The following is a 23148-nucleotide window of genomic DNA, read 5'->3' on the forward strand; positions in this document are numbered from 1 at the left end:
CACTGAAATGGAAGAGGGAGAGGAGGAAAGGAATTGCACTTATGTTGAGAAGCTATGACAAAATGTGCATTCTTGCCCCCACCAGTTCATAAAGCAAACGACCCAACTCCCTGTTCATGCAGTCACGATGAGCAAACAGAAGCTCACCCATTGCACATTCGTCCACATCTTCAGTGCAGTCTGCTCCCTTATGGCCCTGGGGACAGGTGCAGATATAGTGTCCATTCACAGGATTGGTATCACACAGAGCACCCTTCTGGCATGGATTGCTAACACATGCATCATCCAAGTGGCATAGAAGACCTAGAGGAGGATATATGAGTTCATTCAAAAAAGTGAAATATAGCAGTCAAACCATAAGCTACACACTCAAATTCTCCATCTTGTTATTAGTTATAGAGACTTCCACAGCCACAAGCTTGAAGAATTTCTTACAGGCTTCAACCATGAAATCCCTGTAGTAGTCTACTACATACTTATAAAACATATGTAGACAGATTCTGTGCCTTCAAGGTGTCTCCAGGACTTCTGGAGGAGTACAAGGGCTTACAATTTCCAAACTCTCCTCCTTGCAACAGTTAACTAGCTCTTCTCTCTAACCAACACAATGATTTTTCTGACCGCTGAAAACACAGGTACACATGAAATTCACTTTCTTATATCAGATATGACTTGTATTTCTGGGTAGCAATTAGGAAGCCTTCACATTTTTACCTATCCTACAACAGCAAATTTTTCACTATACCAGTACAGGCATACCTAGTCATACAAAAAATATCTAAAGTTGCCTTCTAGACTTTTATGTACGTTTATCATAAGTGGCAAAGAACAAGTCACCCTCATGTATAACTTCTCAAGCAAATACAGGTCCTGCTAAGTTCTAGAAAAAGATCTGCCTTCCTTGCAATCTAAACTGCAATAAGTTTGTCTTCCAGCCTAATACAAATACTTCTTTGTCTTGAGCTACAGAGGTTTGAAAGGTCTTTACTTGAGGACAGCATGGTTCCTTTTGTTCTTCCTGGTTTGGTCACAAAGTGTGTAAAATAAACACACCGCTTTAAGCAAATGTGTAAACTTCAGGAATTATCTTCTATTAAGTACCAGACCTGTGTACGTTTTCTGTCCTTACCTGCCTTTCCTTCTGGACAAATGCATGAAAAAGAAGCCACTCGATCAATGCAAGTAGACCCATTAGCACAGGAGGCAGTGAAGCAATCATCGATGTTCTTGCTGCAGTCATCCCCGCTCCAACCGTTGACACAGACACAGGCATAGCCTCCATTGTGGTTGGTGCAGGTGCCTCCATTCTGACAAGCATTGGGCTGGAGCTGACATTCATCAACGTCTTCAGTGCAAAACTGGCCTGATGCACAGAAAGAAACAAGTTTAATGCAAGTTCAGACACAAGAAGCTTCTTGAACAGACAGCATAACAAAGGGAAACACCACAGTTCAACTTGATCACCACTTCTTATTTCTAGGATATTCAACCCCGAGAGCTTCCAAAAAACTGTCATCAAATTAGGTAAAGACAACTAAAATCCCTAAATGACCCCAAAGTAAGAGCTGAACTGCAAATAACTTTAAACAGGCACAGCCGGAGAGGCAGCAGGCAGCCTGCAGTGTATGAAGATACCTCTGTGAGAATGTGAGAAGCGGAAAGATTGAAGCCCTGCCTGCGGAGCAGCCAGAGGGATGAACAAGAGAGAACACGGCCTCACAAGAAACTCTCTGCCAAAGCACTGTCAACAGGCCAGCAGCAAAGCAACTCTTGTCAGGGGAACTTAATTCTTTCCTATACAATTATGCAATTAATATTACTTAATGAGGAAGAATAGAATTCTTCAGACTCCTCTATCTAAAATACTTGATTTCTTTCTCCCAAGTATTTCCACAGACAATCATAAATAGTTCAGGTTCCTTGGCTGCTGGTTGTTTTTTTGTTTTGGGTGTTTTTTTTTTGTTTGTTTTCAACAGATGAAACCTAATGGCTAAGGATGAGCTAACTTCTTCCCAGAGCAGCACATGTGCCACCACAGAGTACTGGTTACGGCCCACAATCTTCCTTTTGATAAACTATTTCTCTCCATTCCGTTACGTTGACAACTGTCTCACACTGAAGAACTGCTTTTTTTTTTTTTCCTTAAGCTTTCTTTTGCTTTTACCACCCTTCCTAAAACATTGATATGATGTACATAGCACCAGAAGATTGACCTTTATCAGAGAATAAGATGAGATTTGCTTGATGTGCCTTTTTTTTTTGTCCCCCTCCAGCTGACACCACCACCTCCCTCACTAGCTTGCAACAGCTTCCAATATTTGGGTCAAGACTATTAAGTAACCACATTGCTACTACCAAGATCCTCCCATTTGTCATCTCCAGCTACTGTATCAGCTGCACACTTTAATTTGCCTGGAATTCCCCCCATACTCCAAGAACAAGAAAGTCAAGAGCAGGCCACAGATCCTCCCTGCCAGTTTGCCTGGATTCTGGTTTACACAGGTTTGCCAATTTATAAATACTTATTAGATGTTGCTTAACAATCATCTTGTTTATTAATGGCCCAGAAATTATCATGCATGTGCGCATGCATCCTCCTCCAACTGAAACATTTACTGCTGGCAGGAACATAAAAACATCCAGTCTTTGCCCTCTACTACAGTAAAATCATAATTCCTTTTGTTTTCAAACTACTTAAATATATCCTAGCCTTTGATCCTGTGAGCTCTGGATTTTTCTTCCTTAGTTGTAAAGAAATACAATTATTTAAAAAAAAGTTGCACAACTGACTTTGTTATGTGCCTATGTTCCTTCCTCCAGCAGGGCTACTTCAAAACAAGGATTTTATCACTTGACAAAAGCATAATACGATTTTAACAGAAACAATACTTATAACAGAGATTTCAGAATTAATCCTCACTTTCCAGCTTACTTAGTAAAACATTTGGGGGGAAATCTAACACTTCATATTGTTATCTGCAAAACACAGTTCTCTACACAGTATGAAAAAACAAAACCATTCATTTGTCATAATAGAAGTAATTTGTTCATTAGCTTTCGATATTGGCTTATCAGTAACCAAACTGAAAAGAGTCAGTTATCTCAGACTGGTTCCCAGTAGTCGTGCGTATCTCACAACTCAACACAACTGACTTCCTTTAAAAAAAATAAATGTAATCAAGATGGTATTTGCTTATTATAAAAGTGATTCTCCTTCTCTTCTTGGAGGGGGCCCAAGCCAGATCAAAGAACACACTCTCTGAGGAACACTCAGCCGTACACAATTGTTGTGCAGACTCGACCTTGCAGCATTTACATCCTCCTTGTGGCTGCAGCCAACTGAAAGTCAGAGCTGAAGCTGCCACACCACTCTGGATTGGTACACCTCTCTCAAAATCACTTCAGAATTCCTGAAATACAATGCTTTGTGGGAGGTTTTTTTGGTGGATTGAGGTGGGAGAGGGTGCACATTTGTGGTTTCTTGTTTGTGTTGTTTTTTTTTTAAGCAAAGATAAGCAAACTACTCCCTCATACAAATCCTCTGGGTTTGTTTTTTTATACTTATATTTCAAGTGTCACCAGTAACATCAATACTTTAGGACTTTTTTTTCCTGACACTTATTCTCTACTTGTAGAAAGGACAGTGCCAAGTGACATCCCTCACGTGCTTGCAATAACCCTAAGTCTTAGGCTGTTGCATATTTCCACAGCCCTAAACTAAAACAAGCTTTTAAAAGGTAAACTAATGTCTCCACAAGAGGAGAATGAAACATAAAGTTCTTCAAGCAATTCAACTGTAATTCAAAAACATAGCATGTTTGAGTTCCTTAAATTTGATCTTCGCTTAGCTTCTCAGATTTCTAATGCTCCTTTTGCAGCTACCAGATCACAATGGTATTTTTGTTTAATTACGAATATGAATCAAACACAGCTCCATCTTAATGCAGTTTGTTTTAAAAACAAAGGAAATTCAACTCAATATATGAGGGGTGTAAGTGAGTAATTAACTATTGCATTTTACTATTGGGTATTTTAATGAAAAAAACTTGTTCTTTATTGAAGCTGTAATTGAAATCCAGACTCAAATAACTTCTGGGCAAAACACACAAATCAAAAGCAACATAAGGCAAGCAGAGCATATGAATCTAACCACACTCATAAGTGCCCAGTCTCATCACCATCAGGCAATATAAATGTAATAGTTTCTGAAAGAATTTGGAACCATGTTTTAAATACTATGAATCCAGACCAAAGCCCAAGGCCTTAATTTCTTAACTGGAGTTGGTGAGCTGGCAAGAATGCAAAGCAATTTCAAGGTCACTGAAAATGTCTGAGACCTTATTGTTGAAGTGAGGCTTGAGAGGCTTGGAAATGCACCCTGTAGCCCAAAGTCTCCAGAAGAGAGAAATAAAAGGTTTCTTTCTAAGTAGAGTGGTTTCGGGTTTTAAGATACCAAATGATTGCTTATATGGCAGTTTTGAATCTTTAGGTGTTACCAACATGGGATTATTGCCCTCCCTCAAAGCAGCACCATCACTTGATTCTTAGTCAGACTGCAGGATGGGCACAACCTCTCATCCTCCCAAAAGGGCTGATCTGCCCTCAACAGAGACTTCAACTCCTTGTGCAAATGAGAGAAATATAGATTCATATTTTTGGCAGGTGCTGCAAAGAAAATGCTTGATGCTTCTATTGCTAACTAGCTAGATGTTCAATGTAGTCTCTGTCTTGGGATCTTCCTGAATGACTTTTCCACACCAGAGACACAAATCTCAGTGTCTGACATAAACCAGGATACAATTCTAAAACTTCTCAATTAATAGTCTGTACAAGACCTCTCTGCCAGGTTAGTTAGGTATATTTAAATCAATAAGGCAAAAATCTCTGAAACAGAGATGTTACTTTGACTTATTTGTAACTGAACCAAATATATTTATTTGTTGCCATGTGGTTGGGAAGCCTGGTTTCTGCTTCTTGAAGAGCTCTAGGAAGAATCAAGTCTTTCATTCACAGAACTGAAATTCAACTTTCAAGTGCAATATACATCTTCATGCTTGAATGCCACAACCATTTCAGCTAAACATTAATTAATTTAGCTGGAATTTTTGGTAGGTATTTCTTTTCTTCTGCTCATGCTAGTTTCAGTTCTATTTCTAAAAGAAACAGTAAATATGGGGTAAACTAGCACAGATCCGCTAACTGGATAATATTTTAATGGAAATGTAGAAGCACATGTATAAGAACAACAAGGAAAGAAAAGTTACTCCAAGAAGATAATAAAAGTCCAACCTGACCTTGATATTTGCAGAGCCTGGGAAATCAGCAAAAATGCCGACTCAGGTTCTAAGTGACCTTGTACAAAGTAAACAGCAAGTCCATGTGGTATTTCAAAATTGAAAACTAGAAGTAGAAAAAGGGAACAGTCTTTGACTCTTAGCACTTTTTGCCCACTATGAAACTATGTTACTTCCCGCATATTTCCCCTCTGAAAAACCATGTGGAGTAAGACAGACATGTTTTCTGCTTTGATTACTCCCATTTTCAGACCAGCAGGAACTGGACTCCAGGAGCTCCTCTTCAGGCAGACACAGGATGCAGTGGTGGTTCAAGGCCTCTCAAGTAGATGTACTAGATTTCACTGATGAGGAACAGCCAGTCCCTCTCCTAGAGCTCTTCATGTTGAAAGAGAAAAAAATCAAGTCCAATTCACAAAGGTAAGGCAGATTGCACTCATTTTATGCGCTGCCCTACACTGAGACAGAAGATAATTAGCTTGAGCAAGTAAGAAACCAGAACAGTCACCCTGGGAAGCAGCAACAAATGCCTCCAAAAGCTGATCCTAGCAAACCAAAGTCTTTGCATAAATTCCAATCCCAAAACAGGAAACTGCACTGATCCTACAGCTGAGTCCAGGGACCTTCACTCAGTTCAATCAGAGGTCTTTGTCTTTGGCAGAGCAGACTTTCCAAAACGGAGAAGTTTTATTGGCCTCTTAACAGGTCTCCAGCAGGAAAGACTGCTGATGCACAGCTGGAATATCTGAGGCCAAAGCTACAGAGGAGATCTCACATGCAATTAAAGCACTAAATACATTTGCTAGGACAAAGCATTCAAATACTTTCCTATGCCTTGAAAAAAAATCAATTCCTTGAAAACTGAGCTGGGAGGAGATAGGAACATTCACTTCTCTCAAAATCATGACCAGCACAGTACTGGACTCAGATTGAACTGGAAGTCAGGAGATCTGAAAAGTTTAGTTATACTGGAAGGGAAAGAGAAAGCAGCAAGAATCACAAACTGGTCCTCAAAGTCCTAAGAGACTCACTGGGAGAGGAACATCAGGTTTTAGTAAGTCCTTATGCCCCCATCCTCTCAGTACCTCACCAGAAGTTTGTCACTTATCTCAGACTAGTGCTCCAGTACAAAGGGAAGAGCTCACTTGAAAGGGCTGGCTGGGAAGCTATAAACCAGATCTAGACAAAGTCTCTGAAAAAGGTATTTAATTCACAAAGTATTTAAAAGATTATTGTACAGTTTCTAAACTATACCAGTGTAGCTAAGGAAAACATGGCTCATTAGAACTGTTTACATTTTTTCTCCAAGTTTCAAAGGACTACTAAGTGAGAAGGTGAACAGCATCTTATCAAGACTCAAGAACAGGCTAAGAGATAAGAACCAGTGTTTGTATAAAAGACAGAATCTAATTGTGGTGTAAGGTTAGCAGTGCTGCACCGCCAGGGACTGTGCAGTTTCCTCCCCTCTCTAACCACCCCTGTGTGCATTCCGGATGCTGGCTGGCTGGCCACATACGGCTGAGGAAGGACAATTCTCTGTCCGGGTTTTTCTTGTAACACAAGGAAAACGTCTGCACTGACCACATAACCCAGTGCATGTTGGTCTGTCAGGTCAGATCTCCACTTCCTCAAGTTGCTGTTTGGGTTTTCGCAGCAAATGGGAAAGTAAAGGAAAAACTGCATGGAACCATCTGGCCTTCTAGGAAAATGGTGTTTATGAAAAATACTGTAGTTCCCATGGTTTTGAATTGTATATTTGTAAAAAACATTCAGCTGATCTTTAACCCACAGAATTATCCATACTCCTTGAAAAAACTGAGTTACAATTAATGAATACATACAGGCACTGGGGGCATTTAACAGCCTAGAAGGAGATGAACAGTAGGCCCTGGTATCTAATAATGTCACATTTATATTATCCAAGAGGAAGCCAGAGAATTTCAGACAGACTCAACCAAGTGAAGTTGCTGGGCAGTGCAACAGCAGACAAGACTTGATGCAGAAATGCCAAGCAAAATACAAAGGCAAATAGACTTGTAGAAGGTTTCAGTCACACACTCCTTAAGGAAAGGAGCTTCCAGTTTCCCTGGAAGAGTTCAGTGGGGACTTCTGCTCAATCACAGCTTTAATCAACAAAATAAACATTACTGACAAGACATTTGACTATGAGGAAGAATAACCAAGGCAAATAGTTGTTATTGTGAAATAGCAATGGCAAAGCCTCAGCCTGGAATATATTTTGCAGGGTCAAAGCCACCACCTCTAAATAAAGACACTGAAAAGGGGTAGAGCCCAGAGTCTGACAGACCAATGAAGTGAAGAATTTTATAAGAGACTTAAAAACAATTGGTACTGAAAAAGGGAGAAAGACCAATTGTAAAATGTCTAATTCAACAGTTAGTGCAGGGAAGAGACAGTGCATGATGCAGTTTACAAAAGGAATTATTTGATCGTTTATATCATTTGCTCTGTCAACACAAGGTATCTCAAAGAACTTCAAACTTCCCTGAAAGAGGCAACACCTTTATACAGACAAGAACAACCAGAGCAATAAAGAGGTAATATTGAAAGGGATCTCAAGTGTGATGTGCAGATAGCATCCAAATTCCAGACCCTCCAACAAAGCCGTCTCCACTGCTCACTGCAGGCAATCAGATGAGTAAGACTGGTGCTTTCAGCTCCAGGGATGGCTTCAGGCACACACAGAATTCAAAGGACTCCACTATTTACCTCTGCAAAAAGTGCCTCCTGTTGCATTTGTGTTTAGTAAAGGTCTTCCTGGTTAACTATTACAGTATCTTCCTCTGAAAAAACAGACTGAAGCTGAGTATTTTTTCACCTCACAGGAGTTTTGTAAAAGACAAAACAAGCATTAAAGTCCTCAAAAAAGTGCACCTTCTCCAGGACCTCACAGCATCTTTCTCCAATTTGAAATACAGAACTACAGAGCAGCAAAGCAGTAGCAGCCATTCCCAGACCTCAGGTGTTGGGTCTTCAGTTTTGTGTTTAATAGATCTGCTGTTTCTCAGGCAATGTCAAGTGTCATCCAAGGTATCATAAAATTTAAGAGCTTAATATACAATTTGAACAATCGAAGATGAATCTAACAATTGTAGCAAGCAGAGTAAACATCTGTGTTTATTTTAGGCTAATATGGTGGAGAAAAGAGTTTAATTTCATAACCACACTGGGAAGCATGTAGTGGAACTAATAGGCTTTTACAAGGGATTTTACAACCCCCAAATACAAAACTCTGGGCTTTAAGAGCCTTAACGCACGCCCTGATCCATTAAATACTGCCCTAAATCACTCCCCACAGACTACTGGGTAGAGAGGGCAGTCCTGACAGAGCTCTTCAGAGGCACTAATACAAATGAACAGAACAAAATTCACTAAAAATTATTAGTGATGGACTAATGACAGACTGGTTTAATATGGAAGCAGTAGGTGAGATGACTGGAGACAGCAGCAGGACAGAGGAGTAACCGAAAGGAAAAGCAGATCACCAAGATACTCTCCATTTTCTCCTTCTCTTTACCTCCTCTGGAAAATCCAGTGAATCAGGGAAATACCTAACAAGTGAAAAGATCTGCAAGGCAAAACCGTAACAGTTGGAGCCAAACCTTAGAATAAAAGCCTCATGTTACTAAGCTATCTCAGCAACCCATCTTTAGCAATTATCCAAAGACAAATCACCTCATTCCAAGTACAAGGGAAGGGACAGAAGCAAGTCAGCTGCAGATAAAACAACTGTTACCCATTAGCCTGGTCTCACAGCGCACATCCTCCAACTCAGCCCCACCAGAGTGGTCTAGCCTGTATTTGTTTTAGTGCCAAACACATGCAAGTTGAAATGAAAACTGAAAGACAGCTCCACAAGAGACTATTTGGCACATCTGATCACAAAGAGTATTTCCCGGCCTGGAAAGTCACCAAAGGTACAAAGGAAGAGGCAAGCAGTGTGCTCTAAATTGGATGTTGTCATTCTGTCATCGCATCAGTTCAGCTGTTAACACCTCAGGTGTTTTATTACAGCTACCTCCTAGCCACAGCTTGGTGTTGGGAAATGGAAAGCAGCAGGAAACAAATGGGAGCTTGTGGTAGGTGTTGTAGAATCTGTACAGGATAAAGTACTAACTACTGGTGTAACTTTCAATGCCTGTGAAATCAATCTGCTCTGTGCAACACTGGAATCAAGTGCCACAAGAGAAACAAACAACATCCAGGATAAAGTTTATGTCTGGTGCTTCAAATCATTTGTACACTCAAACTTGGGAGCTGCCAGGTCTGGAGCATGCCACGTGCTCCCTGCTCCCTTTGTATTTGCCAGTTCAAACATGAAAGAAGAAAAAGAATCATAATCCCTCTTGGCCTCTGTCAGAGAGCTGTCTCTTGGAGATACTACTGTAGTGACAGCAAATCACCAGCCGACTTGCCAAGTCTGGCATAGATGGATCTCAGCCAGTACCAAAGAGGCAACTATGCTTTTTAATAAGGTCTGGAAAGGCACCAGAAAGTCTACCAGTACTACACCACTGACAAAGATGACTGCACCTCTCATGGGAGTCTGACCCAGACTCCCTGAGCTAATAGCAAGGTAAAGACTGCTTTCTGCATGTTATGTATACCCTTGCCAGCCAGAAGCAGAAAAGAATGCAACCCCAATAGCACCCTCTGGCACATAATACTCAATGGAAAGTAGCAAGGATATATATTTCATCCTATAGGAGACTGGCATGTTCAAGATTTATGATGCATGCTATTTAGTGTCAGAGTTTGTTCCTCTACATTTCAAGCCTGTAAGTATTCCAGCAAGGCAGTATTTTGAACACTAAGTTTGTGTGACTTGTTACCGTATACTTTGTGATAGAGAAGCTGAGGAAAGTGTTAACTTGGCAAAGAAAGTTTTAAAAAACAAAATACCGGGCATATGATCTTACATTAAAATGTTAAACACTAGTCTTCTGATGTTTATCTTCCCTTCTTAGCAAAGAAGGGTCATGCCCACCCAGAGTTTAAGGCTGGGATTTTGACAGAAAACTAAGGTAAGGAACAAATATTACTCTAATTAAATAGGAATTGAACCCATAACTCCCCTCTTTGAAGATTCCTGCCTAAAGCTTTGCAGAAAAAGTAACCCTTGTGCTAGTGTTAAAGAGCATATGACCAAGCTAACAGCTATTTTAATTAAAAAGCACAGCCCTGCAGCCTGAAGAGCTTTTCTGCTCAAGACAAACATTTGCTTCTTAAGCTACCTCCTAACGCTGGAGTTATTTGGTGGAGTCAGCTGTTAGCACACTGTGCTTCCCTTGAGACAAAGGTCTCCTAGAATTTACAATATACAGTTCACCAGAGCCCCCTTTTCAGAAGAAAACAAAGCCAAAATAAATACAACTGCCAAGGGAGTCTCGCCTTCCCAGCCACAAGGGTAGAAATAATAAAAGGAGGCAAGCAGACCAAGGCTACAACTGAAGCACTACAATGCAGGTTTTCCAAAACCCCCTTGAATGTGGCCACAGTGTAAACCCCAAACCCAGAGACTGATCCCACCACTCCTGATGCAGCACTCCAGGAGCAAACCATGCAAAGGACTTCACCCAATGGACGATACGAATCTTAATCTCTGCTGTGTGCCATTTCTGAAAGGTGGTTTGGGCAAATCACAGTTTCATGATGATCCTCTGAAACACTGCCAACTTTCCACAGCAAAGCAGGAGTCCTTCTCAGCCAGGAAAAACAAAAGCATTTACAGCATTTCATATTGTTAATCACTTTAGTACTCAAATTCTCCAAGTCATCTTTCTCGACACAAAGCTGCGTAGCTTAGATCAACAGAGTAAACAGGTGCATTTTAAACAAAGTCTTTATATGAACTGTAGTTTGGAACAACTGAGAAGCCTTTAAGTCCTCAGATGGTTTCACCATGTCCTGTGGAAGGACACTCTAACCTTCCAGGCAACTTTACAGCCCCAGACTGCCATTGCTTCCTCTGCATCCACTCACCCATGAGACTGCTCTGTGAATTTTAATTCCTGGTCCCACACAAAGCAGGGGGGGGAAAAAAAAAAAAAGCAAAAGCAGCTGAACAGGATTTTTTACTAGATTAGTGAGTTAAAGTGGTATACTCCAAGAAATACCAGAGCCAGCTCAGGGGAAGGGTGGCTGGGAGCAGGCAGAGGAGGTGAAGACACCTTCCTCCTCAGACAGCAGTGCCCATCAGCCTGGTTTAAACACTGCAGAACAGCAGCATAAAGCAGAATCTTCATGTGGCAGTGACACAAGCCAGGATTTTTGGCTAATCTCAACTCAAATGACACTTAAAACACACCAAATTATCTAGCTTGCCATGCACAGTGGAATAGACTTCAGTCTTTAACAAAAACATCCTTATCTGTTTCCAAGAAAAGGTGAGTTTTATTACACATCTGCAACACTGTGCCTTGAAAGGACCCAACAAACACTGGCTCTAACAAAGGATTCAGCCTGGGACAGGATAAAGCCATCCTTAAACAAACAAACAAAGAAATCAGTTAACATTCAGCAACAGGAAAGATCTGCGGCAGTTTCCCCAAAACACATCCAAGATTGTCTTGCCAGTTACAAATTTATGAGGCTGGCAATCATTATAGCCATATGAAATACAAGAACTTTGAAGGTGACAAAAACATTAGTGACAGCAGGAATTTCTCCTCATTGTTTCTGAAAGGCAAGATTCCATCTTTCCGGAAAAAGCAGCAAAATGAGAAAGAGAAGGCACACACTTCAACAAAAAAGGAGCAGTAAGCTCTGTTTGAAGAGTAGGAAATCAGCCTGAAAACAAACAGTCTCTCAAAGCCTAGATTCTAGTAGCAAACAGAAAAAATACAAAAAATAAAATGCATAGTTACATAGTCCAGCCTACCACCTGTCAGTGAATTACAAGGGGCAGATGGTTACCAAAAGGAATCAGGACAGATTTTGTTTCAGTAAAGGATGCTTTCAATATTACTTTACACAAAACTATTCATCAGATGCAGTGCAGCTTCTTGATTTTTTTGGCCAGGAAAGGAATTTATTTCTCTGTGCCACGAAGCACAAACTGTATTAATGAAGGCATTAGATCATCATCCATAGCAAGAAGATTAAACAAAAATTAAAATTGCAAGCAGCTCCCTGATTACTTGACAAATAAGTATCTGAAAGAAGAGACTGCAGAAGAACTGTTATGAAGACAGCACATCTACACTCTTAAGTAGTTTTAGAAAATGTAACAACCTTTTGGTTTTGGCTGACATCTACTTACAAAAACGCAGGTTTGTGTCTTTTTTTAATTCCACACAGTATCATGTCTTTGTTTTTATAGCAGCACACAATGTCCTCTAACCTCAAGGTCTCATTAGAAGCTTTTGATTTCCTGAAGTGTTCACTCTCACAGTTCCACCCTGTTGGGCTATAAGCATTTATCATGACAGACTCCAAAAGAGATGTTTGCTCAGCTCTCCCCAATTCACTTGCCTTGGAGATCATTTACCATGTTATAAACCATGTTTGTGCAAAGGATGGACCTGCACTTAACATTTCCTTACAGACGAGTAACTTTTTTTTTAATAGTAATTACTCCTGTCAGCATTGGCTGCAGTTTAATCTTGAAAATAAAAAAAAATCATGTCTCTCTCCGAACTATCATAGCAGTCCTCCATCTACCCTCCTTATTTTGCACCTTGCCTCAGCATCACACTCCTGTCTCCAAGCTGAACATGTACTGATATCCTGAACCTTCTTGGTCTCTAAATGAAAATGCAGGAAAGGAATGGAAGTCCGTTCAGAGAAATAAGCTTCTTTTAAGAAAATGCTACTGAGACGATGGAACAGAGCAAGGTCACTGCTGAGCTGAGCTACAGGACCTCATTAGAACAAGGGGCATTCAGGTGACTTGCAAGACATTTGTCCACTCACGCCACGTGGCTTTGATGACTGTGGAGCTGGACAGGACTCGGGGGCATCACAGGACATCACTCGCACACATCTTTATTGGGCAAAAATAACATTACAGTTACAAAAAAATGAATCTTTGAAGGCCAGCTTGCCAAGAGCTTTTCACTGTGTAGACTTTCAAGCAAAGCAACCTAGAGAAAGATGTAAACACAGCCCGCCATTGCCAACACGAGCCTTCAGCCTCCAGAGACACTCAGATCAGTGGCTACACTGCAGTGGAACAGCTACCACTAAGGCATCTTGTGGAGGCACAGAGCTACTGCCCAACAGGTGTCAAACATATGCCAATATGAACATGCATAGCTACTTCTGAAGTTGCTCATGGTTCAGTTTGAACACCAAAACTGTCACTATTCATTTCAGACACGAGAGATCAGTTCCCCAAAGGCTCTAACGTTCATTGTTCAGACAGCCAGGCTGCCCTTTCCTAAACAGTGAGATCAATTTTACTTCCAAACGGACCTGATTCTTGAAGTCTAGAAAGTCTAGAAAGTGGCCTTAAAAAGCCATCACCTAAAACCACTGCTGTGCTGATAAGCCAACTTCATCATAAACAAAGGGAATTCCCAGAAATCCTATTCCATTAAATTGTTTTAGAAAGCCATGTGAACAGAAGGCTTTGGGAGCTCCTCTCTCTTTCCAGGGTTTCAGGAAGCAAAGCATCCTTCATGCACACAAGCTATTTACGGGAGACTGTTCACACAGAAAGAAGATGGCACAGGGTTAGGTCATAACACAAGTTTAACGATTATTCCCAATGCTAGTCAGAGCCTGCAAGAGGTTCTGAGAGGGAACCACAACAACTGCATTGCACAGAACTTCAGTGGTTAATCAGAAAGACAATCTACCACAAAACCAAACAGAATCACAGCCTATTTCCACCAAAGTCTCTTCCAGACAAGCTGCAGAAGTCATCCCTAGTTGACAGCAGCCATCCACCCAAATCCTGTAAGCCAAGCTAAGTTTACAATGACTCTACTAAACAAAATAATCCCTTGTAGATTATATACTCACACTGTACACACTCGATCCATCATATCCTCTGTGCTTCAGGAATAAGCCTGAGATTAATTTATGACTGACAGATGCTAGAAGCCATAACAAGGTTTATAATTTCGACAACGTGGAGCAAGATTTTAGGAGTCACTGAAGTGTTGTTGGCTCCACACCCAAGCTCCCTTCACATTTTCCTTTGCACGTTTTACTTTCTGCAGACTTGGAGGACATACAGAAGCAGTATGGAAGTGTACTTGCTCATTAACGGGAGGACTAATTTTCTCTTTTTACACCTAGTTTCAAAGAGCTATGCAAACAGTGGTGCATTTCACTCTTATGTGGCTGTAACTTCATTTAAAAATATGTAACTATTTTAAGTTAATGAGGGTGCTTAACTGGCAGCCTCCTTTGCAGTTAATGACAACTTGTTTATAATGAGAATTATGGTCTCTGAGGAAAAAAGCTAGAACAGTATGAAACCTCTGTTCTCTAGTAGTCTGACTCCTCACAGTGCATTTGTCTGAACCACCAATTACTACAGAAGTTCTGGTTTCAAACATAGCATTTTCCAGATACAGAGAAAAATGCACTAAAGGTTCATTAGACCCCAAGGAGCTAGTTCAAGATCAGCTCCAAAACAAGTACCCTGATCTAATTTATCAAAAGAAAAATGCAAATTGTATCTATACCTCCGTTTTCCAGTTGTAGGGCTGTTTTTTTTACCTATGCTTTTGAAAGAAGGGCAAAACTATACTCAGCTGAAAAAGTGTGCCAGCTAAGAATGACTAGTGTGACTCAAAAAAAAAATACCCCCCCCCCCCAAACCGGAGGTATTTGTTTATTTTTGAGGTATGGAGACATTTTGTGACTACAGATGACACTGAATTTCCTGTAAGCCGCTTCCTTACATCATGCATAACACTTTCTCGAAACTCACACTTATTTCCCCTACAGATTCAAGCAGATTCATTTGTGAAGCAAAAGTAGCTTTGCTAGTCAGAGAGCTCCAGATAAAAATCAGTCACACACAAAGAAAATAATAGTAACAAAAACATAAGCTTCCCACTCATACATCTCTTCTGTCCGTTTCTCCCACCTTTTCTTTCAGATTTTCCCTGTTCTTCAGCAGCATCACTATTATCTACATGGGGTTTGTTCTCTCAGGCTAAAAAATATCCCCAAGATGTACCAGCAAAGCACCGTTAATGGCATGCACCCCTAACAGCAAAAACATGTTTTGTGCTTTTGTAAAGCACATACCCTCTTACAAAGTCATCCACACAAGCAGAAGCGCAACTCCGACAGTCGCACTGCATCACGGCTCAAGAATCACGGTCCCTGTCAAACCCATCTGCACATAAGCCTGTAATAATGCCTGATGCAATGGGAAATTGCCCTCCATTGTGGTGGCTTTGATGCAAACAATTTTCTTTTAAGGGTTCCACTGACATCTCTCCCCCAGACTGCAGAACAAGTCACAGATGTGAGCTGTATTCAGTCGCATACAACTCCAGCTGCACGCTGGGTGAAGGCCAGAAGTCCTGCATTTAATTCCTGTTAAGTATGCCCAGCCCATCCAGGAGTGTTTTCCATAGTACATACCTGTCCATTGTGGTGGGCAGCGACAATTGTACGTGTTCACCCCGTCCACACATATACCCCCATTCTGGCAGTTGTGATTTGGGCAGTCGTCAACATTGTGTCCACAGACGCTGCCCTCGAAACCTGGAAAAGCAGAAATACAGCACACTGAAATGGGCTTCCAGCCTCCTGTGAAGACAATTCACCCTTCATGCAGCTTCCTCACTTCTTAAACCCTTGCCCTGTTAACCTAATCCTGATGAACCACAGTGTAGGACACTGAGCAGAGACTTCACCGAATGCCTCTGCTGATAGCATGCAGGTCAGATTACATGGCTAGAACACTACCACTGTACGTAAATGGCCAAATATGTTTTCACCACCAGAAAGACAAGGGTATTTTTTCTGTGACTTATGAGCACTGTCATTCAAAGCAAACAAAGTGAAGACCAAAAGATTAAGTTTACTATGAGGTAAACCCCGCACTGCCCACAAAGCAGCAGTTAGAGCACCACCCAGGACAAGTTTTTCCCATGGCAAAAAAAAAGTGCCTGGTGTTCACTTCATTAATACCTCAACGTAGTTCATACGCCTTGGCTACGTCAAAGAAAGACCTTCTATGCTTTGAAAATGAGCTTCCAAATTCCTGATTTGGCCTTCTTCAGTGTTAGATAAGTCAGTCACTCAACAAATCAGCCACCTCCCAAGCGATGCTTACACACTAAGCCCTCACTGAAAAGCAGAAGAAACCAGACACCTTCCCCAGTGAAAAAAGTCCAAGGCCCTAATGAACATAGCCACGCTGGCAAAATATCCTTGCTAGATTTCCCTCTCCTTTAAATTAGGAGAAGTGGGGATATTTGGGAAGGGAGTTATCAATAATCTATCTTCTCCTTAATTTACCATCCTGCTGATTTATTTCATGCTTCATTAAATAAACTTGCCATTTATGTTGGGTGAGAGAGCGCTATTTATCAAAGTACAAGTGGATGCATGATAATGTGGATGAAGTAAATTATTCCAGAACACATGCGTTAATTTAAACCACCAGCTCTGCCTCTTCACTGCTTTGGAATGTAATATTAACACGAGACAGTTCTGTCATGCAAAACTATGCTTTAACCCCTCTACTTTTGATGCCCTGTTCCAGACACTTCCATAACATCTGCATCAAAGTCACACAGGCCTTGTGAGCAACATCTGGTCCAACACAGATCGTGCTGTGTGGCAGAAGAGACAGCATGCAAAGCTCTGAAGAAGCTTGTCCAGACTACCCCTACTCTCCAGAGATTTGAGATGGTCCATATGCATTACTATCTCTTGAACTTCTCAGACACTACAGGTAAGAGTCAGAAATAGAGTACTTTCCCTAAGCTGTATCAAGTGCATTAGCATTCATCAGCAGGGTAAGAGCTACTTGATATTAAGAAAAAAAAGAAAGAAGGCCTGCATTATTACCCTCTCTCTTCAAAGCCCTTCTCATCTTCACCCAAAATCCTGCAAATTTCATGGCAGTAGGGAAGGTTAAAATGAAGAGGAGATATACCATGGTTAGTCTCAATCCCAATCATCACAGCAGTGCTGTCCTAGCAAAAGGTGCTAAGGAACAACTATCAAGGAATACGAGTATCAGAACACTATATTTAAAACTGTATAAAGCTACCATGCATGACAGGGATGTCCTATCAGCTTGCTTTTCAGCTTAAGGAGAATCATCCCACTGACCACAGATAGCATTCATGCCAGCATGGAAAAATGCATCCAGAACCACAAACTCGAAAGGTTTAAGCTCTTACCCTTTCAGCTGGAATACCTACCCTACCTTCTAGTAAATAAACTCCTGGCAGCAGGCATTTATTTAAAAATGTCTCAGGGTACTGCACAGCAGCTGAAAGTGGCCCAATGATTTTAAATAATAATAAAAAAACATGGAAATCACCCCAATACTAAAACCTCACCAAGCCCTTGTACATTGTCACATTTTAAGCAGCTATGTTACCGTCCAAGAGCTGATCCTCAGGCATCTCATGCAAAATCCCACATGAAAAGGTGTAGGATACTAGTGACAGTAGAATAGAAACAAAGAGCTTACAAAAAAAAAAAAGTGATATAGTAAAAGGTTCAAGAGAAATGGCACACTGCCAAGCGTGCTCAGTCAAAATACATTTCCAAGGGAAAGGGAACTGGGAAGGGTTGAAATGGTGAAGATGAAACTATTTTGAGTGCACAGCTGAAGAAAACAGAAGTTTCCTTTTTGGTAACTTCCCAGCTCCCAAATTCCCTTTAAATTTTGTCTTACTCTGAAGAACAACTTTGGCCTAGTTTCAGAACATCTAAAAGCTGTAAAGGCATGATTTGTTGTTCCCTTCAAGTTGAGCTTACACCACAATATTGCAGTCTGCTTAATTTGTAAGTAAAACTGTCCCAGTGAAGTTTAGTTTTCATTCGTAAACCCGGTCCTTCACAGTCATGGTTGCTTGGACCAATACACTTACGTTTGAGGATGACAAAGTTGCTCTGAGACACGGGAGCTTTTATTAAGCTGGGTCCCAGGATCTGATTTTGCACTTAAATAACCTGACTCTTTTCCAGAAAGCCAGAGAGTTCACTGTTTTGATGTATTTGGACACCTGACACTGCTTCCTGTCCTTCCCCACCCCGTGCTGGGACTTGCATGTTGTCCTTTGCTTTCTCCCTCCAAGAGGACAGTTTGCAATATATACCCTGACTTTTGCTCCCTATCTCCAAGCACAGCAAACTAAGGAATGAAAGCCTCAAGGGGGAAAGTGTTCCCACTGCTAACAGCATGTTGTTCCTCCTCTAGTACACAAAGGAATACAAGTAGATAACTTTACTCTTATGTCATTTGAAATCTCCAGCTCATTCCAGAGCACTATATCCAGTTCCCTACAACACTTAACCCTTTGCCTTTTTTCAACCTATAAATGTCACCTCAGAGAACTTCTGCAGAACCAAGTATGCATGGAGGTGGGAAACAATACCAGATTTTTAGGGCCTGATGACAGGAAATTATCGATCTGGACACAGAGTGCTAAATCTTACCTGCATCATTTTAGCACAGAATAAGTTTCTGGGTGTCAGGTGCCCAGCAGCAGTTGCCTGCATGCAACTCCAACAGCTCAGCTTCTTGACAGGTGAGAGGGTGAGAGGTGAGAAGGGACACTCCACATGAAGAGAGCCAGCTCTACCAGAGCAGAGAGGCACACACGTCAGGTGCTCCAAGCCTGCCACCTGCAGAACCTCCCACCCCACAGGAAGCAGCTCATCTCTACATCCCAGCAAGCGGGGTCTCCCCACCAGCGGGAATGCAGTGTGTGTCAGAGCCGGTGGATGATGCTCCCCGCTAGGAACTGGCGTGAGGTTACTTCCTCTTCCCAGGAAGTGTTCCAGCTCTCATAAACAGCCTGCTCCAGCCTGACAGATCATTTCCTGAACAAGCCCTTGGAATTCCCTAGGGTCCTTATCTTAGTTAATGGGTAATTATTTTGATGGATAACAATGAATAATCACTTTCCCAGCTAAGAACTTCCTCTATTGACTTGTTTAACATTCCATTAAAGGTTAGTTGCCAAATGAGCTCCTTTTTTGTCAAATATTTATAACTACGAGCTCATTCTTATATTTAAAGGAGTTCCTAATGCTTCAGGTTAAACCTCTTTCAAAGTAGTTTTGGTTTTTTTTACTACAACTATTTGTTATGATTGACCCAACATGCTCACTTGTCTACAATCTTATCTAAATCAAAGCCCAGAGGAAAATATATTACACTAGGTGGATAGAAGTTACCTTCATACAGATGTAATACTGACAGTACATGTAACTCCTCACTTAACATTTGCCACCAAACGCTGACCTCTTCTAATACACAACTTCATGAATTAACTAATGTAAGATTTGTTTGTGTAAATCCACAAATAAAATGGGAACCTGAGAATTTAAAATAGCAGCTTGACTACACTGTGGATAAACAGTACTCACACTACTGTAGAAAAAGCTACTGTGATGTTTTACTCCGGTTTGTAGAATTTTTCCATGTTTTCAAGCTCTCATTCTCATATACCTATATTTACAACTAACAGAATTCACTGCAAAGCAAAGATGAAAACATCTACAGGAAACAAGAACGGATTGTGGGGCCAGTCCAGGAGTGACCTAATTATGTTTAAATTGCTGTTTGGGCACTATCAGTTTCTTCAAAGCAGTTTCACAGCTCACAAGAGGCAAAATCATGTCAAAAACCATTCCAGCAGTTCAAGAGGTAATTGTCTCCTGCCTCTACACCCATAGCACTGAGCTATGGTAACATCCTAAGGCAGTCCAGAAGGAAGGGCCAGAGCAATTCCATTTATAGTCACAATATCATCGGCATTGCTCCAATTCAAGAGAAGGCGTCTGAAGAGGAATTTCAAGTCCATATTCTTGGCACTCTCTTCCAGATGACCAGGCCTTGTTCACATCTTCCCTGGGTGTAACAGACCACCACTTCTCTTCACTCTGTTGACCTTTCCTTCCCAGAGAGAACCTTTTGCAGCATTTCAGAAATGTGTTGCTGCATACTTGACTGTAAGGGAGAAGAAATGGCGGAGTGCCTTGCCTTTATCAAAGAGTTTAATGCAAGCATTTTGGCCTCTCCGACCTCTTTTTTTGCTGTTTTCCAAATGACTAGTTTAAAAAAAAAAAAAAAAGAAAGCTAGAAAAACAACATGGCCAACTTAAACAAATACAGGAAATAAAGAAGTGAAGGCTCTCAAAGCTGTATTAACTCACCCCCACCATATACGTTGTGTAACAAGTCCAAAAAAGCAGCAAATAATCCAAAACGTGTGTGAGCAGTGTGGGTGTGTAACTGTTACTATAGTAATCACATTTTCATTTCCTGACCATAGTTTAGCCAGCCCACACATTTGTCTAAGGGAAAATGTGCTCCTACCCAGTCTTGTGCCCCTGCAAGTCATGAAAGCAAACTGTCTTATCAGCTTCACACAGAATCAAGTCCTTCAAACTTCATCTTCCTCTCCTCTTCCTCCCACCACAATGCTCCTGCATGAAATCTTAAAACTCTCTAAACAGATCTAAGAAAATTCTGAATGTCAGACTAAGCCTGTTAACCCAGAGCTACTTGGTTTACAATTTCCTTTTTAAAAGATGCACAGCAAGAAAGCAATAAATTCCCTGAGAGCAACTTTTAGTTAAGATATGGCATTTTCAAAGACTCTGTGTACTGCACAAGCACTGTTTCTTCAAGCATAGCTAGAAATGCTTGCTTTCACACAAAAATAAATCTGATACATCCTTCTATTTTAAGATTAACTTTCCTAAATTCTTCAAAGTCACATGCCTGCTCAGACAACCCAGGAGGTTACAATGCAGGCACTAGCTAAGTTTGGCAATGTACATTTAAGCTCATTGGAACCAACACTTCAAGACAAAGGTCTCCAAAAAGAGAATATTCCTCACAAGTCAAGTTCTACATTCTCTTTCCACACAGATCTATGACTCCAGAGGATCCTCATGAGAACGCAGTCACTTTACATTCATCCTAAATAGTATATGGCAGCTACTCTCTTCCACATAAATAATAACAGAGAAATGCTTAAGGGAAGAGAGTTTACTTTTCTAGATTACCACACAGCAAGTGTTCATGTGCCAAACTGCAATACACTTAAGTAGGAAGTCTAGTCAAAAGCATTTCCAAACAATCAGTTTCCCATGGACTGAATTACTCAGTAAAAACATATCAGCCTAAAAAGAACCTGATATACAAAGACAAATGGATCAGGAGGAGCAGGGCAGGATGAGACCACCAAGGTCCCAACCAGGTGACACATGGTCATTTTTAGAGAGAGGTGCCTTGGTGACTGGAGCCCAGCTTGACACACAAAACCACTACAGCCCATGATCCTGAATAAGTACATCACCCCTGCTGTGGATGAACTCAGGGTGGCTAACAGCATCAGAAAACAAACAAGCATAATTTATCTGGAGGTATCACAGGACAAACAGGGTGTGGTGAGTTGGAAATGATATCTTGTAAGATTTGCAGGAATTGGAGGAGAAAAAGGGAATAGAAAGTACTATGTTTTAAGAGTAAAGACTGACAAGGGAGATTATAAACGTTCACCTTCATTTAAACACTGTGGCCTTTAATGACACAAACCCATGTATTTGTAGGGGTTCATGCTCATGGAATTTGGCATTCCAAACAGGCATCAGAAGATAACCACTCTAATCTCCTTGAACCTACCTGGTCTTACCTATTTGATTATCTGCCTCTACTTGGTTTCCAAACAAGTGTGCAATTTCTAGCCTTCTTCTTTCTTCCCTTCCACATTATGAAATCCTGACTCTCAGAAATTAACATCCCAGCAGAGCTTTCTGCTTGGTTGAGATTTCTCCCTTCAACCTTACAATTCCCTAGCATCACACAAAAACTCCAAGAGGAGTTCTCAGAAGAACAGAGACAGGAATGCAGTGACACGACTACAAAACCAAGCGCTTTGAAGCGGCATCATTTACCTGGCAGACAGTTGCACTCAAAGGTGAAGTCACTTGTTTGGTGACAAGTTCCTCCATTCATACAGGGTGAAGGGAAGCACGGCACATAGAGGCTCTCGCAGCGATGCCCCGTATAGCCTGGCTTGCACTGGCACCGGTATGAGCCGGGCAAATTGACACAGGTCCCACCATGCTGACAGAGGCCTGGTGTGGCACATTCATTCACATCTATCTCGCACTTCTGGCCAGTGTAGCCAGACAGACAGAGGCAGGAGAACTTATTTCCAGATACAGTACATGTACTTCCATTGGCACAAGGCTGAGACGTACAGGCATCGATCCACTGGCAATCCTTTCCTATAGGAGTAAGACAGAGCACTCCATTAATAACAAGTTATCTCTAAGGAAAATACTATTCCCTTCATGCTATCACAAAATGATTGGTGTGCTAAATCTTAAAATTATGACAGGAAAATTTATGCCTGCATTTTATGGTATTATATTTGGACTTAAAAATCAATTTGCTGGTTACAGTACAAAGTAATAGAGAATGTTGTGATTTATAAAAATAACCCATGATCTTAAATCATGCTACACACTGACAGTAACTCTTCTTCTATGTTCTATTCAAGAATGAAAGAAGTGAGCTTCCATGCTTCCCCTCAGGCACCCAATTATAGTTTTCCCATAGAAAGATTATGCTGGCCAAATTTCCTTCATTTGTTTTTCTGGAAGGTAGACTGAACTTGAAGTGCAACAGCCACTCCAGAGTAGCTGCTGCAATCAG

General features: G+C 41.1%; 2 protein-coding genes across 8 annotated transcripts in view; one reads left to right on the forward strand and one right to left on the reverse strand.

The window, feature by feature from the left end:
- NOTCH2 (notch receptor 2) overlaps positions 1–23148 on the reverse strand; it is an 85155-nt gene that overhangs the window by 41886 nt on the left and 20121 nt on the right. For all 7 annotated transcript variants that reach the window (XR_007890071.1, XM_051625258.1, XM_051625259.1 and 4 more), the window contains exons 4-7: positions 22383–22718; positions 15867–15989; positions 1130–1363; positions 148–303 (exon numbers count right to left, since the gene is read on the reverse strand). Coding sequence is in view for 6 of the 7 variants with exons in the window: in XM_051625258.1 (XP_051481218.1) it covers positions 148–303; positions 1130–1363; positions 15867–15989; positions 22383–22718 (849 nt within the window). In the remaining variant the exon portion in view is untranslated. The remainder of the gene's footprint in view (positions 1–147; positions 304–1129; positions 1364–15866; positions 15990–22382; positions 22719–23148) is intronic.
- The window catches only part of MTA1 (metastasis associated 1), a 240216-nt gene that overhangs the window by 12442 nt on the left and 204626 nt on the right, over positions 1–23148 (forward strand). The gene's annotated exons all lie outside the window — the stretch shown is intronic.

Source organism: Apus apus, chromosome 7, assembly GCF_020740795.1.
Source record: "Apus apus isolate bApuApu2 chromosome 7, bApuApu2.pri.cur, whole genome shotgun sequence".
Taxonomy (NCBI): domain Eukaryota; kingdom Metazoa; phylum Chordata; class Aves; order Apodiformes; family Apodidae; genus Apus; species Apus apus.